This window comes from Phyllostomus discolor, chromosome 1, assembly GCF_004126475.2.
Source record: "Phyllostomus discolor isolate MPI-MPIP mPhyDis1 chromosome 1, mPhyDis1.pri.v3, whole genome shotgun sequence".
Lineage (NCBI taxonomy): Eukaryota > Metazoa > Chordata > Mammalia > Chiroptera > Phyllostomidae > Phyllostomus > Phyllostomus discolor.
This window is the reverse complement of record NC_040903.2, coordinates 171,827,212-171,847,697: the sequence shown is the minus strand read 5'-3', so window position 1 is coordinate 171,847,697 and position 20,486 is coordinate 171,827,212. Positions and strand designations below refer to the sequence as shown.

At 34.5% G+C, this 20,486-nt stretch overlaps 1 protein-coding gene across 4 annotated transcripts in view; it reads left to right on the top strand.

The window, feature by feature from the left end:
• Positions 1-20,486, top strand: part of VPS13C (vacuolar protein sorting 13 homolog C) — a 175,869-nt gene that overhangs the window by 76,824 nt on the left and 78,559 nt on the right. For all 4 annotated transcript variants that reach the window (XM_028507282.2, XM_028507283.2, XM_028507285.2 and 1 more), the window contains 14 exons: positions 681-797; positions 1,436-1,539; positions 1,743-1,910; positions 2,399-2,703; positions 4,209-4,356; positions 4,881-4,989; positions 10,402-10,538; positions 13,405-13,561; positions 14,088-14,167; positions 14,598-14,657; positions 15,316-15,472; positions 17,203-17,319; positions 18,591-18,694; positions 19,093-19,260. In XM_028507282.2, coding sequence (XP_028363083.1) covers positions 681-797; positions 1,436-1,539; positions 1,743-1,910; positions 2,399-2,703; positions 4,209-4,356; positions 4,881-4,989; positions 10,402-10,538; positions 13,405-13,561; positions 14,088-14,167; positions 14,598-14,657; positions 15,316-15,472; positions 17,203-17,319; positions 18,591-18,694; positions 19,093-19,260 — 1,931 coding nt within the window. The remainder of the gene's footprint in view (positions 1-680; positions 798-1,435; positions 1,540-1,742; positions 1,911-2,398; positions 2,704-4,208; positions 4,357-4,880; positions 4,990-10,401; positions 10,539-13,404; positions 13,562-14,087; positions 14,168-14,597; positions 14,658-15,315; positions 15,473-17,202; positions 17,320-18,590; positions 18,695-19,092; positions 19,261-20,486) is intronic.

Genomic DNA, 20,486 nt, shown 5'->3' with positions numbered 1-20,486 from the left:
TATTGTTGTTCAAGTACAGTTGTCTCCATTTAAAAGCCTAGATTTTGAATGAGAGAGAACTCAGTTCAAATCCTAACTGCTACTTAAACTATGTGATCATGGACACATTATTGAACTTCTCTGTGTTTCAGTGTCCTTATTTTGTTTAAATCTTTTCTTTGTTTTAAATTTAAAAGTAACACATATCACTATTAAAATGAGAACTCTACAGAACATATAAAGCAAAAATGTATTTGAAATCTTCAAGAACTTGAGAATTTTATAATTTTCTTTTTGTCAAATTTATTGGGGTGATACTTGTTACTAAGATTATATAGGTTTCAAGTGTACAGTTCTATAATACGTCATCTCGTTATTGCATTGTGTGCTCACCACCCAAAGTCAAGTCTTCATCAGCATATATTTGACCCTCTTTCCCCTTGATTATCCCTCACTCCCTGCCCCCTGGTAACCACCATACTGTTGTCTCTGTCTATGAGTTTTTATTTGTTTTTCTTATTTGCTCAGTTGTTGCTTTCAGGTTTATGTCCCATATATGAGTGACATCTTATGGTTTTTTTTTCTGACTTATTGTGGTTTTTAAAAACAGCATTGTGGTTCACTTAATATAGGGAGGAAACCTTAGTAGAATCTAGATCATTAGGAATTCACGATGATACAATGCTTTGTTTTATTTGTAGTGATTGTATCCTCTAAAGATAGTGACATTATTGACTTCAGGCTGTTTGCCAAGTTGAATGCTTTCTGTGTGAATGTTTGTGAAGAGAAGAATAATATTGCTGAAATCAAGATTCAAGGTAAAGTTCTCACAGTATTAAAATTTGTTCAAAAGATAAGGTGTTTTTTTAAAAAATATTTATTTATTTATAGAGAGAGACGGAAAGGGAGGGAGAGGGAGAGAAACATCAGTGTGTGGTTGTCTCTCCTGTGTCCCCTACTAGGGAGCTGGCCTGCAACCCAGGCACCTATCCTCAGGGGAGTTGAACTAGCGACCCTTTGGTTTGCAGGCTCGAGCTCAATCCACTGAGCCACACCAGTGAGACCTGGAAAAGTAGGGTTTTTGTCTTCATTCACTCCAAACTGGCACTGTATCTATTAGTCTGAATTTAATTCATGAAAATTGTATAGCTTCCATGTAAATGATTGGATATAAGGTGTAAAGGATTTACTAAAATCCCAAGGTAATCTGTTAGCACTAGATGTGGTCTTTTTAGAGGGTTGAAATTTCAGTAATTATTTTTTAATGAGTTTACAAGTTCCATTGTTTATAAAACTAAAAATATCTAATATTGCAACTTAGTTATCAATTGGGGGTTCAAACATTATTGAATTTATAAATGTATCACCCCTAAAATAAAATTATGCAATGGAAAGAAACATATTAAGATCTTACTCTGTTAGATCTAAAGAAATTATAATAATAAATTTTTTTCAGGACTCGATACCTCTCTTTTTCTTCAGTCAAGAAAACAGTCTCTATTTGCCAGACTGGAAAATATTATTGTCACAGATGTTGATCCTAAGACAGTTCATAAAAAAGTAGGTGATGATAAATAATTAATATTTTTAATGACAATATGAGATGTTATTTTAAAATATACATTTTAAAAAGAACAATGAAAAATATATTGATAGAAAAGTGTTTCTATAATGATTATAAATATAAATTCTTTTTAAATAGAACTTTATTTTGTTGTTTTCCTCTTGGATAAATACATACATTTAAAGTCTCTGCTTTTCAGGCAGTGTCGATAATGGGAAATGAAGTATTTCGTTTTAATTTGGATTTGTATCCGAATGCCACCGAAGGAGATTTCTACACTGACATGTCCAAAGTCGATGGAGTGGTATCTCTCAATGTTGGCTGCATTCAGATTGTGTATCTTCATAAATTCCTCATGTCACTCCTGGTAAAATCACTATTTATATATTGACTTTTCAACTTAGAAGTAATTAAGTCTGATAATTGTGATTGCACAGCTTACAAACTCTGGATTTTAGGGTATGCATTGTTTTGATTGTAAATGTTATTTGTGCATTAATGTGGAGGTCAAAATCTCTCTTTAATAGCTAAATTCTGAATCATTTAATGATTTTTATCTAAAAATGAAATTGCTTTTGCTACAACATAATGAAACCAAATTCTTAAATACGAAGACTATGAAAATATTTTTTCTCTTTTCCTCAGCCATATAACTATAGTTATAATAAGCCCATCTCAAGTAGCTCATAAATGTGGGTAGGTAATTAGTAATTCCTTTCTAACTCTAGAAAAATAGCACTCAGCTGAAAGTTGTGTATTGGGAAAAAATTAGCACATAAATAAAATGAAGATGGTGTTATTAATGCTGTGCATGTCCTCTGTTTGAATGTCTCCTTTTATACTTTGTGTCCACAGAACTTCCTGAACAATTTCCAGACAGCCAAAGAGGCTCTGAGTGCTGCCACTGCCCAGGCTGCAGAAAAGGCTGCCACAAGTGTGAAAGATCTTGCCCAGAGGAGTTTTCGTGTTTCTATCAATATTGATTTGAAGGCACCAGTTATTGTCATCCCACAGTCTTCCATTTCCACCAGTGCAGTAGTAGTAGATCTTGGGTTAATCAGAGTTCAAAATCATTTCAGTCTGGTGTCTGGTGAAGACTACTTAAACCCTCCAGTAATTGATAGAATGGATGTGCAACTAACAAAGCTTAAGCTTTCTAGGTATATTCTTTTAGCAATTATGGATTTAAATATTATTTAATGTTTTCCATGAAATTTTATGACCATTGAAGTCCATATGCAACATATTTCTATTGCACAGAACAGTTTTTTAAAATTAACTTATTTTGAAAAACTTCAAGCCTATAGAAATTGTAAAAATAGTGTCATGAATGTACCCATTATTCTTCACTTAGATTCACCAATGGTTTCCATTTGTTCTAATTGTATGTACATATTATTATTATTTATAACATTTAAAATTTTTTATTTTTTATTGCATATAATGCACATATAACATTACAGAGTTTCAGGTGTGCAGCGTGCCGATATGATTCAGTACTTGTATGTACAGCAGTGATTCCCATAGGAAGTGTAGTTTAAACATCCATCATCACACATAGTTACAAAGATTTTTTTTTTGATGAGAACTTTAAAGATCTGCTCTTAGAAACTTTCAAATATACAACACAGTGTTATTAACTATAGTCACCCTGCTGTACGTTATGCCCCCAGGACTTACTTATTTAATAACTAGAAGTTGAAATACGTTTTGCTAAACCACTTGAGAAGAGAAATCTTAAACACTTTAGCATGTGTTTCCTAGAACAAGGATATTTATCCCCTTACATAACCATAATGCAAATGTCACATAAGTTCTAGAAATTTAACATTGATACAATACTGTTCTCTAGTATGTAGTACGAGTTATTCCAAGAATGTTTATTATAATAATTTTTCCCTTGACCCAGGATTCCATATGGCATTTAATTGTGTCCTTTTCTACCAAGGACAATTGTGTACTGATAGACACTTGTTTTGGAATAGCTCTTCAGCTTTTCTTTGTTTTTCATGGTAATGACAGCTCTGAAGATTACAATCTAGTTATTTCACAGAACGACTGTCAACTTTTCTTTTGTCTGGTGATCTTTTCATTATTTAATTGGCCATACACTTTTGGGAGGAATACTGTGTAAGTAATTTTGTATTGATAGGGCTCATGCCAGAGGACACTTGCAAGTCTGTACATAATTCATTTTAAAATCATTTTCTAACCCATCCAAAGAGATTTAATTATCCTGAATAAAAAAGGAATGATTACACAGAAAGTCCAGAAAATAATCCTGGTAAAGAACTTCATGAAACTCTTTAGGAAATGCTAACTTCGTCTTGCCATTTTTTTTCTTTAATCTGCCCCACTGCACATACCACTTTTTGAACAATTGTGTTTGATGATTTCCCCCATATCTTCAACAATATGAATTTATTTTTAAAATTTATTGTCACCTATCTTAAAGGAAAAGTTTTCTTAATGGCTGATTATATAACATATATTTTCATCTGTCCTTGCCAGTGCACTATAGGTTAAGTTAATGATAGACTGAGTTTAGAAAACACTCAAACAGCATTGTTCCAAATTAGTATTAGAGTAGCACCTTTTGACTTAGTGTTTTTTAATGCATTTCCTCCCTATGTTTATGCATATATATCAATTATATTTTCATTAGGACGGTGATCCAGCCTGGCATTTCCCATCCTGATATTCAGCTGTTACACCCAATTAATTTGGAGTTTTCTGTAAATCGGAATCTGGCTGCATCTTGGTACCACAAGGTGCCTGTTGTAGAAATTAAAGGACACCTTGAGTCAATGAATGTAAGTATGAGAGTTTAAAAAAATCTTTGTTACTGAAGTTTTAGACTCTGAAGACTTTCTCCATATAAATCCAAATGAAATGTGGAATTTTTTACTGATCGATATTTAAATACCACTAAGGTAATTATAGCAATCAGGGAAATGCCTATTTGTTATATTTTAGATGGCCTTTTTATTTCACTCAGATTGTTATTGTTTAAAAGTGCAGTTTGTGTGTTCTTTCAATTTATCACTTTTAAAAAAATTATCAGATTACTATAGTCATCATCTTTCACTAAGAATCTATATGTAGGAAAACTGATACTGACTCATAAATCACATTATTTTTCTCCAGATACTTTCTTATCTTTCAAAATAAAAATTTTGACATGCAATAAATACTGAAATACTTGAGTGGGTGATGAATAGATAATTTTTCAGTTGTTTCAAAGATTATTTTATCCTTGATGTTTTGTTATGTTCTATATTAAAATTGTTGCATTTAAAAATGAAGTATCTTTATCTTTTAACTTAATATGTTACAGGTTAATCTAAATCAAGAAGATATTAATCTTTTATTTAGAATACTAGCAGAAAATCTTGGTGAGGCTCCTGGGGACTTGAATAAAGTGAAACCAAGAATGCAAGAGACAGGTGAGAGGCTGACAGTAGGCGGCACAATCCATGTGTCTATTTATTTTACAATTTGGTGGGGGAGATAGACAATAAAAATGAAGTAAGCAAATGTTTGTTTACACATTGCAATTTGTAGTAACAAGAAAACAAATAAAATGATATTGAATATAACCATAGTTTGCTTTTTAGTTAAGCAAATAAGTAGTTTTATTTTCAGACTTCTAAGTTGCATGTTGTAGGAAGAGGCCATAAAGAAGGGTTTTAAATTGATGGTTGATTCTTGGAATAATGATTAGATTTGCATTTATAGGAAAAAAATTTTAAGTTGGTACTAGGCTATGGTAACATACTTGTTCTGATTTTTAAAAAGGGTTAGTATTAAAATATGTGTAAGAATTGAAATGGTTGATAAATTTCTATTCAACAAAGACTAAAAAAATTGTATTTCAGTAAAAATGCAAAGACTTTAAATTATTAGTTACAGTGGTCCTTTTGACTTAAAGGCAAAATAACTACCAGATTTATTAAGCTGTTTTATATGTATGCATATATACATACACATATATAATTTTTAGTTTTTCAAACAAATGGTACCATCCTATATCTATGTATATGTGTATATATGTGTATGTTTGTGTATTTCTGCACTGTGCTTTTTTTTTTTATCATCCTTATGCAAGGACCTGCTTGTTGATGTTAGGAAGAGGGGAAGGGAGTGAGGGAGGGAGAAAGTGGGGAGACAGACAGACAGACAGATATTGATGTAGGAGAGAAACAGTGATCAGGTGCCTCTCATATGCTTCTGTCTGGAGACAGAACCTGCAGTGTAGGCACATACCCTGATCAGAAATCGAACTTGCGACCTTTCAGTTTATGGGATGACGCTCCCGCCAGCTGAGCCACACTGGCCAGGGCTGCACTTGGCTTTTTAAAAAATTAGCAGTGTATCTTAGTGTTTTTATCTATATCTGTCCATTCTATATCTGTATCTGTATACTACATATAGAAGAACTGTCTCATCGTTGTTAGTGGCTGCCTGGTGTTAATTCTGCTGAAGTATTACAATTTATTTAGGAAGTTCCTGTTGATGAACATTTTAGGTTGTTTTCAGTCTTTCACTCTTGTCACATTGATTGTCTTTGGACATACACTTTTACAAGTATATGTATACGTGTTGGTGAAATGCTGGGACTGCTGGATTAAACGCTTTTAAATTTTAATTTTAACTGAACCAATGATAATTTAATTTACACATTTAATAAAATTAAATTTTGACAGATCTTGCCAGTTACCCCACATAGAGCTTGTGCTGCCTTTGCACTCTCACCAGACTGTTTTTGTGTATGTGCCTTTTCTAACACAGTGCACCATCAGATTTTGAAATTTTTGCCAGTTTGCTAAGTGATAAATGGTATCACACATTATTTTTTTCATTTTTAAAAATCTTTTATTTTTTTATTATTTTTTTAGCTACTCATCTTTTTTCTTCCTTTAATATATTTTATTGATTATGCTATTACAGTTGTCCCATTTCCCCCTTCACTCCCCTCCACCCTGTGCCCCCTCTCCCACCCACGTCCCCCCCTTTAGTCCATGTCCATGTGTCATACTTATGAGTTCTTAAGCTTCTACATTTCCCGTACTATTCTTGCCCTCCCCCTATCTATTTTCAACCTACATTCTATGCTACTTATTCTCTATACCTTTTCCCCCTCTCTCCTCCTCCCACCCCTACTGCTAGCCCCCCCTTGTGCCCTCTATTTCTGTGGTTCTGTTCCTATTCTAGTTGTTTACTTAGTTTCTTTTGGTTTTGCTTTAGGTGTGGTTGTTAATAATTGTGAGTTTGCTGTCCATTTACTATACATGTCTTTTTTTTATCTTCTTTTCTTAGATAAGTCCCTTTAGCATTTCATAAAATAAGGGCTTGGTGATGATGAACTCCTTTAATTTGACCTTATCTGAAAAGCACATTATCTTCTCTTCCATTCTAAATGAGAGCTTTGCTGGATAGAGCAATCTGGGATGTAGGTCCTTGTCTTTCATGACTTGGAATATTTCTTTCCAGCCCCTTCTTGCCTGTAAGGTCTCTTTTGAGAAATCAGCTGACAGTCTGATGGGAACTCCTTTGTAGGTTACTGTCCCCTTATCTCTTGCTGCTTCTAGGATTCTCTCCTTCGTTTTTACCTTGGCTAATGTAATTATGATGTGCCTTGGTGTGTTTCTTCTTGGGTCCAACTTCTTTGGGGCTCTCTGCGCTCCTTGGATTTCTTGGAAGACTGTTCCCTTTGCCAGTTTGGGGAAGTTCTCCTTTATTATTTGTTCAAATAACTTTTCCACTTGTTGGTCCTCCCCTTCTGGTACCCCGATAATTCGGATGTTGGAACGTTTAAAGGTGTCCTCGATGGTCTTAAGCTTTTCTTCGATTTTTTGAATTCTTATTTCATCATGCTTTCCTGCTTGGTTGATTCTATCTTCCTTCTGGTCCACTGTGTTGTTTTGAGACTCAGATTCCTTCCTTTCACAATTGGCTCTCCTCCGTGTGTCTTCCTGCATCCCTTTAATGGTAATCTGCATTTTTTCATGTAATTTGGATCCAAAATCAACCAGTTCCGTGAGCTTCCTGATCACCAGTGTTTTGAACTGTGCATCTGATAGATTGGCTATTTCTTGGTCACTCAAAAGGATGAGTCCTGGGGGACTGATCTGTTCTGCTGGAAACATGTCTTATGTCTTTCCCTGTCTCTCCTATTATTTTACTTATTTATTTATTTTTTCTCCAGTCTGGTCACTCTTGTCACAGTGGGGGGCGGAGCCTTAGGTGTTCACCGGGGCTGGGCGCCCCAGTCGCTAGATTGTGACGTTATATGTGGGGGCAGGGGCGGGAGCGGGGACAGGAGGGATCAATGGCGACCCTTCCGTTCTCCTGGAGTCAGACACTTCCCTGGGCTTCTGGGCCGTGAGCTCTGCCCTGGTCCCCAGTCGCTGCCCCACTGATTCCCCCAGCCGCTGCTTGCGTACTCAGGGATCACCGCTGCACCGCTGCGCTCCCGCGGCTCGGATTGCTGTCGCGCCGATTTTGCGCCAAATTTCCCCCGACCTCCGTGCGCCTGCGACCCGCGCCAGCCCCGCGCCCGCTGCTCGGCTCGTCGTCCCCTACCAGTCTGGATGTACGGGTCTACTTCAACTTCTTGGCTGTCCGACTTCCATCTAGATAAGTCCTCTGACAGTTCTGATATTATGACTGCAAATCATTGTTGTAAATTATTGTGGTTCTGTTCTTGGTTGTGCGAGGAGGTACGGGTGCGGCCACCTATTCCTCCATCTTGCCGGAAGTCTCCATTTTTAAAAATCTTTTAAATCTGAACCTAACATAATGTCATATGTAAGTTACACCTTAATTACAATGAAAATGAAAAGAAAAATACCCAGTGCTAGGTATAAAACCCTTTTTTTACTGTATGTGTGGTAATACATGTAATAAAGCACAGAAATCTTAAGCGTACAATTCAGTGTATTTTCACACGTGGCTTCACTGGTATAATCACAATGATTAAGATACAGAATATTTTCAGTGTAGCACCCCAGAAGGCCTCCCTGTGCCCCTTCCCAGTCAAAACCGAATGCCCACCCTCCCTCCGAATCCACCCAGAATTAACTACCTTCTAATTTGTAGTGCTGTGTATAGGTTAGTTTCATTTCTTCTTGAGTTTCTTATAAATTGAGTCACACGGAATTTACTCTGTTTTTTCCCTTCATTCAGCATTTTGTGTATGAGATGGATCCACGTAGTTTGTGGCAGCAGTTTGCCCTTTTTATTCCTGCACTGTATTCATCATACAAATGAATCAAAATCTCATGAATGAAGTTGCCATGAGTGTTATTATGAATGTTATTTGAAATAGATAAATACTGTTTTTATTTGGATATATAGCTAGGGGTAGAATTATTGGGTCATATGTTAGCGTATGTTTAGCTTCAGTAATTTATTCCAGATTATACCAAACAGATTTTCACGTGGTCACACCAGTTTACTTTCCTACAAGCAGTAAGAGTATGAGAATTCCCATTGTTTCACATCCTTATCAGTATTTGATATTGTCAGTCTTTTAAAATTTAGCCATCCGATGATATACAGTGATATTTCTATGGGTTTTATATGTTCCCTAATTACTAATGAAATTGCACACCTTTTCATATGCTCTTTGCCATTTGGATATCCTCTTTGGTGATACTACTCAAGTTTGTTAACCATTATGTTTAATGGTATGCTTGTCTTTTTTCTAATTAATATATGAAAACTTTTTATTTATTCTGGATACAAGTTTGGTGGTTATATGTGTTATTATGTGTATGTGCAGAAATATCTTCTCCCTCCTATGGTTTGCCTTTTCACTCTTTTAATGAGTTTTCTAAAAAATCATCAGTGCTTTTTATTTTCTATTTAAGACATCATTGCTTATTCTAAGAATTATTTTATAAAAGTAAAATAGTTGCTAGAATTTTTTTCCCTGTATCACATTATGTTTAGAACAGTGCTTGGCATAAGGCGATAATTAAGAAATCTTGCTCTATGCGTTGCTTTCTCAAAGGCAATAACAATAGTAGGTAATAATAGGTAATTTCATCTGGGTTTCTGGTATAATTTACACTAGGCAAGGTAATGAATCTGTAGGAACCTCAATTTGGTCATCTATGAAATAAGGACAATAAAGTTTTTATCTCAAAAGTTTGTTATAAGAATTACATGAGATAATCCATGTATAGTCCTTACTACACTGTCTAGCACAGAGGTAAGCACTTAGCAGGTGATAACTGTTATTAGTACTGTGTATTATAGTTTAGAGAACATTTTTATTGCATTTTAAAGTGTGCAAATTTCAAGACATTGTGTTTGTATCGCTTTACTTTTGCTTCTTGGTATGGATAAACGGCTCTAACTGCACCCACTTTTTTTCTTTTCTAGCCTTAAGTCTTGTTATGCTCCTCATGATTTATCCATATAAAACTCCATTCTGTTTGTGAAATCAGGATGTTATCTCTCTCTGGTTTTCCACCACCTCTTTTCTTATTCCTGGAATGTTTCCTGTGTGTGAGGAGGTCTGCTTGAACGATACTCCCCTATTAGACTTTTCATGACCTCCCATAACAGTGGCATGCCTAGTTCTTTGCTTTTGTGAACTTTTATATTAATATTTGTTGACTTAATGTGACTAGGTGTAGCTTGCTTATTTTGTTTGTTTGTACATGAAAGTATATGTCTCTTTTACCAAGCCATGAGCTTTCTAAGGGTTGGAGTTGTATATTACTAAATAATTTGTGGATTTTCAGTGGCTGTACCAGGTCCAGAGTATTTGTGTAAGTCCTCAGTGAGTATTTGTGGAAAAAAAACATGTGAACAGAAGCGACTGAATGTCTTTTAAATACCTTTAGGTGAAATTAAAGAGCCACTTGAAATCTCTACATCACAACAAGATGTATGTATTTCACAAGGCACTTTAACAGCTGGAGTAGAAGAAATTAGATCTGTAGACATCATTAATGTGCTGCTGAATTTTGAAATTAAAGAGGTATGTAATTTGCATCTGCTTTTATAGAGTGAATAAATAATGGATATTTAGAATTATCTCTACTAAAATAAACTTGTAGATTATTGATACAAATGAAAAAATCACATAGCCTATTTATAATTTGTATGTAAGAGTAATGTTTCAAAATTTGAGAGTTTGTTAAAGATGAGTTACACTTGAGGAATATAATATTTCATAGTGACAATGGTAGCATGCCCTGTAACGTGCTTGTTAAATGATTTTAGGATAGATGGAATGTGGCTTGCTTTGGATTTCATATAGGCAAGTCAGGGAAGGGAAAAAAATGACAGAAAAATCCTATGCAAATTTTAGAAATCCTTACTCGAATAAAACATGATATGTCTACATTTTAAAAATGTTTCATTACCACTTCTGTTTTTCATCTGCAGATTCTTTTTTTTACTTTTTGTCATTATCTTTATTGTATTTTTTCCATTACCATTTAATCCCCTGATACCTCCCTCCCCCCTGCAGCCCCCACAGTTGTCCATGTGCAGTAGTCCTTTTTCCTTGTTGCTTGATCCCTCCACCCCTTAAATCCTCCCCTTCAGTAGCTGTGATATTGCTCTATGAAGCTGTCTCTTTTGCTTGTTAGTTCAGTTTGTTCATTAGAGTCCACATATAAGTGAAATCATATAGTATTTGTTTTTCTTTGACTGGCTTATTTCACTTAATGTTCTCCAAGTCTGTCCGTGCTGTCACAAAGAATAAAATTTTCTTTCTTTTATGACCAGCTAGTATTTCATTGTGTAAATGTCCCATGGTTTTATTCACTCATCTACTGATGGACATGTGAGCTGATTCCATATCTTGGTGATTGTAAATAATGCTGCAGTGAACATAGGGGTGCTTATGCTCTTTTGAATTAGTGTTTTGGGTTACTTCAGATACACCAGTATTCCCAGACGTGGGATCACTGGGTCAAAAGGCAGTTTCATTTTTAATTTTTTGAGGTATTTCCATATTGCTTGCTACAGTGCTTGCACCAGTCTGCAGTCCCACCAACAGTGCACAGGTGTTGCCCTTTCTCCACATCCTCACCAGCACTTGATTGTTGATTTATTGATGATAGCCATTGTGACAGGTGTGAGGTGATACCTCATTGTGGTTTTAATTTACATTTTTTTGATGATAAGTGACTTTGGGGATTCTTTCATATGTCTTTTGGTCTTCTGTATGTCTTCTTTGGGGAAATGTCTATTTAGGTCCTTTACCCATTTTTTAATTGTATTGTTTAGTTTTCTTGGTGTTGAGTTTTGTAGGTTTTTTATAAATTTGGGGTATTAACCCCTTGTCAGATGTATTGGCAAATATGTTCTCCCATTCTGTGGGTTGTCTTTTTATTTTATTGATGGTTCATCTGCAGATTCTTGAGGGAAGATTAAATGCATTTTCCTCTTCTGTATTCACATATTTAAGAAATACTCATTGCATGTGCTTAGTGCTAAGGATACAGAGGTAAAAGGCACAGGCTCTGAATACAAACAAGAAAACAACAATTTAGCCCTGGCTGGCGTAGCTCAGTGGATTGAGCTTGGGCTGCGAACCAAAGTGTTGCAGATTTGATTCCCAGTCAGGGCACATGCCTGAGTTTTTCTCTCTCTCTCTCTCTCTCTCTCTCTTTGTCCCTCTCTTCCCTCTCTAAAAATAAATAAATAAATAATAAAATAAAAAAAAGAAAACAATGATTAAAATTTTTGTTAGCGCTCCCATTAAAGTTTGTGTGCCTAGTCGAGCTTGTGGCGGTGGTGGTGGGGAGCGGGCATCTCAGCAGTCTGGCAGGATCAGGGAGCATCTCCTGGAGGGAGTGGCATTTTGAGCTGAATTTTTAGGATACAGTCTCAGAAATGGAGATCAGGAAGGGGTTAGGACAGGGTAGAGAGAAAGAAAAACAGGTATAAAAATGTGAATGTGTGAGATAGCATAGTGGATACAGGGGCTTGCAAGAACTTCCTCCACAGTCCCTTCATCATTAAATAGTCCGTTTTGTTCCTTCCCTGAGTTCAAAATAATAGACTTTTAAACAAATGAGTTCTACTTTTTTTATATAAAATACGTGCTTTGAAACTAACTTCGTGTTAAACCTTTTTAATTGTATTGTTTAGTTTTCTTGGTGTTGAGTTTTTCTGATTAATATTTATGAAGATTTTTAAGCTTTGATCATTGAAACATTGATAGATGAATCATTCTATCTGCAAATGGGCTTCATTAACATATATACATAGAAAAATCTGTAAGTCTTTTTAATGATCATCTGTAATACATATTATTACAATTCCCTTTCCTTAGGATAGTGATTGGGGTAGGGGGAAGCAGTTTACACTCTTTCCCTCATGCTGACAGTTGGCATTGTCTGAAGACATTTTTGGTTGTCACTACCTGGGGAGATGGAGAGCTACTGGCTACCCGTGGGTAGTGACCAGTGATGCCACTGAACACCCTGCAGTGCACAGGACTGCTCCCCACCACAAGGAATTATCCAGCCTAGAATGTCAGTCATGCCAAGATCGAAAAACCTTGCCTTAGGGGTAGTATAAAAATTGACTGTTTATCCACACACTTGCAGATGAAAGCCTATCCATCAGAGTAGGACTACTTCTGGGAATTAGGAAGAGATGCTTTTTTTTTTAACTTTACCTTGAAAATCAGTAGCTTTAAAAATCTGAACAAGTAAATGTGCCTTCCAAAGTAAATAGCAGTAGGCAATTTCTAGGTACAAGGGGAAGGAAATGTCTTTATATTGTGTGATATTTTGGATTATATCACTATGGATGGTTATTCAATTGAGTTATTTTCACTGTATATTAATGAAATAGTTTATGGTAATACTGGTACTTTTTTCTAGGTTGTGGTTACTTTGATGAAGAAAGCAGAAAAGAAAGGAAGGCCTTTACATGAACTAAATGTCCTCCAGCTTGGAGTGGAAGCTAGAGTTAAAACTTATGACCTCACAGCTAACGCTTATCTAAAAAAAATTAGTATGCGATGCTTTGAATTTACTGGTAAGTGTGAGGTACAAAGTCTTTGTAAATTATCCATGTGATAGGCAGATAGTCCCAACCTTTTTATCAATATTAGCATACTTACTAGTATCAGCATAACTATTTAGTTTATGTTTATTACATTAATACAGTTGTTCTTTAGTATATTCTGATTTGTTCAAATATGTAATACTAGTAGTACCAAATGTTATAATAGTTTTAATTGTTTAAAACACTTGATGGGGGATGCTGGTAGTGGTTGGCAGGATTGAGCAAAACAGAAAAAAAAAAGAAAAAAACTCATGGCCAAGGACAACAGGGTGGTGATTGCATGGGAGGTGGTGGAAGGGGTGTGGGGAGATAAATGGCGATGGACAGAGACTTGACTTGGAGTGGTGAGCACACAGTACAGTGTACGGATGATGTGTTGTGGAATTGTGCACCTGAAACCCATATAATATTGTTAAACCGTGTCACCCCCCAGGACATTCCATAAAAAGGAAAAGAAAAGACTTAATGGTATTTACCCCCTCTTCTTTTCTTCTAGACTCCAAAGGAGAACCTCTTTACATTGTTAACTCTTCTAGTATAACTGGTGAACCCCTTCTGAAGATGTTATTGACAAAGGTACCTAGTTTCATTTCTAGGGTTTTTTAATATATGAAGTTATACAATTCCCCCATGTTTGCTATTTCAATTTTCTCCCCTAGTTTTTTTTTATTCTAAGACTGGGTGATTATAGTGAGTTACGCAAGCATCTGACAATCCTGGATAATCTCAATAACCTTCTGAGTTAACCTTTTGGCTCTGAATAAGTGAGAGCATATAAAGTTCCATTTTCATTCAAAACAAAGTGTTTAATCTGGATATACTAGCATTTTCATGTACCTGTTGTTTTTGAATTTTTGCTTCATAGAATGTGAGAAATGTGTATGTGTGCAATTTTTTGCATGTTCTTCTTTGCCTTTAAGAAATATGTTTATAGTATTGAAAAGTAAAGATTGTATATAATTTTTAGTGTTTGCAACCCAGTGGTTTAACCCTCTACTATTTGTAGGCAGACAGTGATGGACCAGAATTTAAAACCATTCATGAAAATACCAAACAGAGACTGAAGGTAAGTCTTTTCTAATCCACTATATATTAAAGAGTGAATTAGCTTTATAGCCATCTTTAGTTGTGAGATTATAAATTCTAAAATTAAAATAAGGGTGGCAATAATAATAGCTGCAATCTTATAGATAAGAGAAATGAATATAGAATTGAAATAAAATTCTTAACAGAGTTGATTTGACTTTCTACAAGATTATTTGTTTCTAAGATATGAATTAATGATTACTTGTTGAATACACAAATAATACACTTTTTAAGGGATTTTTGTTCGCTATGGTTATTTTGTGGAACTGTGAAACATTTAAATTATATACTGATTTTAGGATTAGAATAAATGTAAGGACAAGGCTAACAGCATGGCTCAGTGTAGACGTTGTTCACAGTCCATTTAGTATTGATAGTTTGTCTTGGAAACCGTATGTAATGTGATTGACCTAAGTAAGGCCTGGTAGTACTTCCTGTATTTTTAGTTAAAACCCAGTAAGTTCTGTTGAGGTTAGAATTACTGTAAGGATTGGCATTGCAATAGTGAGTTGTTTTTATTTTTTTAATTTTTTAAGGCCCTTAATTGAATGATTCTTGTGCTACTCGTGTATTTTGAAGCATAACATGAAAATGTTACCATATCTGAAATCTGCCTCTCTGATTGTTTATTATCTTAGGTTTCATTTTCATCCTTAGACTTGGTACTTCATTTGGAAGCTTTATTGTCCCTCATGGGTTTTTTATCATCTGCTGTTCCATCCTCTGAACCTTCTGAGAAGGAACCTGAGCTGAAACCAGTTGCAGGAGAGTCCAGAAATATCATTGTCAAAGCTGGTATTAACTTTTGAGTCATGTCTAATAATTTCTGTCTCAATTTTAGTAATCATATAATGTGTACTTTCAAGCGAAGGTAAATACTGAGCACCTTAAATTTACAGCACCTCTGACAGATTACATTATTTTCAAAAGAAAGCACACTTTATCCCTTTGGCATTATAGGGTATTTAGGGAGGGGTTTTATTTTTTCAAGATTTTACTTAAATATATATATTTATAGAGAGGGGAAGGAGGGAAAAGGAGAGGAGAGAAATATCGATTGGTTGCTTCTCACGTGCACCCCAACCAGGGACTGGGCCTGCATCCCAGCATGTGCCCTGACCTGGAGTAGAACCAGCAACCTTTCGCTTTGAGGGACAATGCTCAACCAACTGAGCCACACTGGTCAAGGCTAGGGAGGGATTTTAAATAAATGTTTAATATTAATCATGTATTTATATTTTATTTCACTTTTACATAAATTTGTTTATATATTTGTACTGATGTCTCTACAGCCTTCACACCATGAAAGTGAGAAAGGAAGAAATTAAAATATTAATATCATCATGCATAGTAACAAAGGTCCATTTCAGTCAGACAAGGAAACCTGCCAGGTGCTCAACAATTTTTAGGTGCCTTTGCGGGACACAAAAAAATTAATCCAAAGAAACAGTCTTCCAGTTATGCTGTGTAGTTGGTTTTTAAGGTTTGATTATAGTACTTTACCTCTTAGGGGGAAAAAAATCCCATTGTCATCTTGGTGGTTAAGGATTGGTGTCGCCATGCTTTTCCATTTTATAGGAAAAAGTCTGTTTCCCTCAAGCAAGACAAAGATCTAGGAAAATATATGCTGAATTTATCCATCAAGGCCTGGACTACAGTGGGTTAAGGGGATCTATTTGTGACTCTTAATACACATACAAATGCACAGACATCACAAATTTTTTTTTAAATAATTTTTTAAAGATTTTATTTATTTGTTTTTAGAGAGAGAAGGGGGAGAGAGAGAATGAGAGAGAGAGAGAGAGAGAGAGAGAGAGAGAGAGAGAGAGAGGGAGAAAGAAAGAAAGAAACATCAATGTGCAGTTGCTGGGGGTCATGGTCTGCAACCCAGGCATGTACCCTGACTGAGAATCGAACCTGCGACACTTTGGTTCTCAGCCTGTGCTCAATCCACAGAGCTACGCCAGCCAGGGCACAATTTTTTTTTAAACTTCAGCTCTTTATGTTCATTCATCATAGAATTTATTTTAGGATTTTTTATGGAGAAATCGTGTGCATTCTAGATAAGTTCATTCTATAGTTAATAACATGTATGTGTCATCATTAATTAAATGTATTTTATTAAGAGTATTTTAGTTTTTCATGAAATATTCTTTTATCTAATATATAATATGAAAAGGAATTCAAAGTCAAAATTTAGCTTCAATGCCATTCTAGAATTTGAACGTAGAGAATTTTTTCTCCAGAAGAAAAATTATACTAAAGTTTTCATCTAGCAAATTGTACTTTTAAGGTGCTATTCAAGGCTGCCTTTATTCTAAATTTGGAGGGGAACATGCCATTTTTTTATCTGATGGATATTTGAAAATTGACTCAGAATCTGTATTGATTATATATAATCTTAATGAAGGCCTTTTGGTTGTTCATAGGCCCTAATATACTTTTATTTTAGTGAATTTGAGATGATTTTGCATCTTATATCATTTTTGCACTTTGCTAATCACAAGGTTTCTGTTGCTTTTCAGTGTCCAGCAGTACTTCTCAAGATGATGTATTTGATTTAAAGGTCATGGCTGAATTAAATTCATTTAATGTCTTGGTCTGTGATCAGAAGTGCAACATTGCAGATATTAGAATACATGGTAAGCAGTAATTCCTTGGTGCACGTACTTCTGTTTCCCTACCTAGAGCTCTAGGAAGAATGAGCTTGTGCATGGTAGATTTTTCATGAGTCACCTTGTGCTTTAATTACATTGAAGACTTTTGCAAACTTTTCAAAGTTGTACTTTGAAATGTTAGAAGTAAATTTGTTATGATTCATGGCTGTTATGAGATAGTCCTGTGTATTTAAACAATTTTAGAATAAGTCTAAGGCTTAACTTAACCTCTTTTGTCCTGTTTGCATTTCAGAATAATAGAACTTTAAACTGTGAAATGTATAACATGGTAAAATCTCCCTGGGTAAAGAAAATGTCATTATCCTTATTGTCATATTTTGTGCTTATATGGCATCAAGAAAAGAAGTTTTTAAAAGAAATTTTATAACTTTTACCCACCATCAGCTTGATATAAGGATGAGTTCATATATTTCCATGGGTTCTGGACCCAGTTGCCAAGGGTCAGTTTTGGCTCTAATACTCACTGACCTTGAGCAAATTAATTAACTTTCCTGTGCCTGAGTTCCCTTTTCTGTAAAATGGAGGTAGCTATGATAGTAATTTATGGGATTGTTGTGAGGATTAAGTTTACACATTTACACATATTAGAAAATTGCCTGGTATGTAGCAAATCATTAAAAAAAAGGTTAAAAACCAGTTCTTTAAACAATTGCTACATTATCTGTTTTATAGTTGGTATGGTGATAGTTTGGGCTTATTACTGGGTCTCAGCTGTAGGCATCTCTCTGTACTGAGGAACTATTTTAGAAATCATTATGCCTTTGGAAATTATATGGATGACAAAAATGTTTTTGGAGAGAAATCTTAGAAGATTGCATTTTAGATATATTTTATTATGGAAAGAATATGACTTATTCATCAAATTATACTTATTATATTATAATTTATTATTAGAGCAGTAGTGTTCATAATGTAATATTTATGAAATGGCTGTTCAATGAACATTATGTTTCTTCTTGAATTTTGCCAATGCATAGGGTATTTGTATTTGGCAATCGGTAATTAATTGTTTTTGGAAATTTTTTTTTAAATTTTCACAGTTTTTATTTATGAGATACCCATAGCACTTAAAGATATTATAATCTTAGGTATCTCATACATAGAAGTTGATACTTTTAATATATAGTAGTGATTAATTTTTATTCATTCTGTATTTTGGTGGTATATTTCTGAACTTAAGTACTGTCGAATTGGTTCACTGGATTGGGTGAAAAGTTTGTAAATGTTTCCCACAGGAATGGATGCCTCTGTTTCCATGAAGCCAAAGGAGACTGACATGTTTGCCAGACTTCAGGATATCATCGTTACAAATGTGGATTTGCTGTCCATTCACAAAAAGGTAATTAGAAACAAGGTGTCTATATTGAAATTTATTTTTGTTCTTTGGGTTTCAGATGCCTTTATTTATTCAGTATATACTTATTGTCTGTCATATGTCAGGTACTTTTTTAGGGATTGGACATGAATATGGTCATAGTCTGCTTTCACATCGTAGACTAGGTGATTTGTAGAAGTTATTTCTGACTGATTAAGTGCTTGATCTCTCCATTGATAAAACAGATTTTATTGATACAGGAAGAAGTTAGTTATTGTCAAGTATAATGTTTTTAATAGTTTGTTGAAAGTTGATTTTAAATGGCACTTCTTCATATATCACAGGTTCCATAAAAAGGACACATTTATAGTACAGTGATACTGCTATTTTGATGTAATAACCAGTTAATTTAATGTTTTCAGACTGTCTCTATTTTGGGAGATGAAGTCTTTAGGTTCCAAATGACTCTTTATCCAGATGCCACGGAAGGGAAGTCCTATGCCGATATGTCTAAAGTGGACGGCAAACTCAGTCTCAAAGTGGGTTGTATTCAAATTGTCTATGTTCATAAATTCTTCATGTCTCTTTTGGTAAGTTCATTTTTTAATATATTTATTTCTCATTGAGGCCCAGATATTTTTGCCTATATATCTGAACCTAGATAGTCAAAATTTTTACTAATAGGGTTGTATGTAAATACTTAGATGCTGAACAGAATATTATAGTTAAGGAAATTCTTTTTTTTTTAAGATTTTATTTATTTATTTTTAGAGAGGGAAGGGAGGGAGATAGAGAGAGAGAGACATCAATGTGCGGTTGCTGGGGGTTATGGCCTGCAACCCAGGCATGTACCCCGGCTGGGAATCGAACCTGTGACACTTTGGTTCGCAGCCTGTGCTCAATCCACTGAGCTACGCCAGCCAGGGCCTGGAAATTCTTTACATGATGGATAAACAAATGAATTTTTGTTATCATTGTTTTGCACATACAAACTATTATGCTTAAATATTTTCATAGTTAAATATTTTAAAATACTTTTAAAAAATGTAGGGCTTTTCATTGTTGTTTGTTTTATGGAATACCCTTAAAGGTATTGAGCTAAAAGAATTTTTGAGGAACTCATCAGGCAGTTTGAAGGGTTGATATTGGAATTTACAGCTTGTGGTTATATTTGTGATCAACAAGGCCAGAATTTTTTTAAAAATTTAATTATTTATTTCCATGTAACTATGGTAGGCTAAATACACTTATGCCTGCTAGCAGGGCTAAAATTCAAAGCTTACAAGTCATTGATTTCTACCTAAAGTATCATGTTTTATTTTTAAGGAAAGTAATTTATTTGGAGTGAGGGGAGTTTAAGTTGCTTTGTATTATTAATGGATGAGTATCATGAATATTACTTTTAAGAATGATCTTTTCTTCATTGGGAAAAATCTTTTTTCAAATCTTTTTTCAGATTTTTTCAAAATCTGTTTTTATTTGAAATTGAGATGAAATGCATCTTACCCTAAGTAAAGAAGTTTTGACTCTTTTAATGATAGCAAGATTATAGACATTGAAGCATCCTTTGCCTCAGTATACTTTAAAAAATCTTCAGAAATAAGGTGGCAGAACTGTAGTTTCTAATAATAACTTTATTCCAGTGACTTAGAGGTATATATTTGAACTTAATTTGGGAACAGTAACATGCTTTCCTTCATCTCTTTATTTAAATTTGAATTTAAAATGACCAACATTCATGATTAAAAAGGAGATTTTTAAAAATTGTTACCAAAATTTGTCATAAGAACCAAATAATTCTGGAATATATAAAATG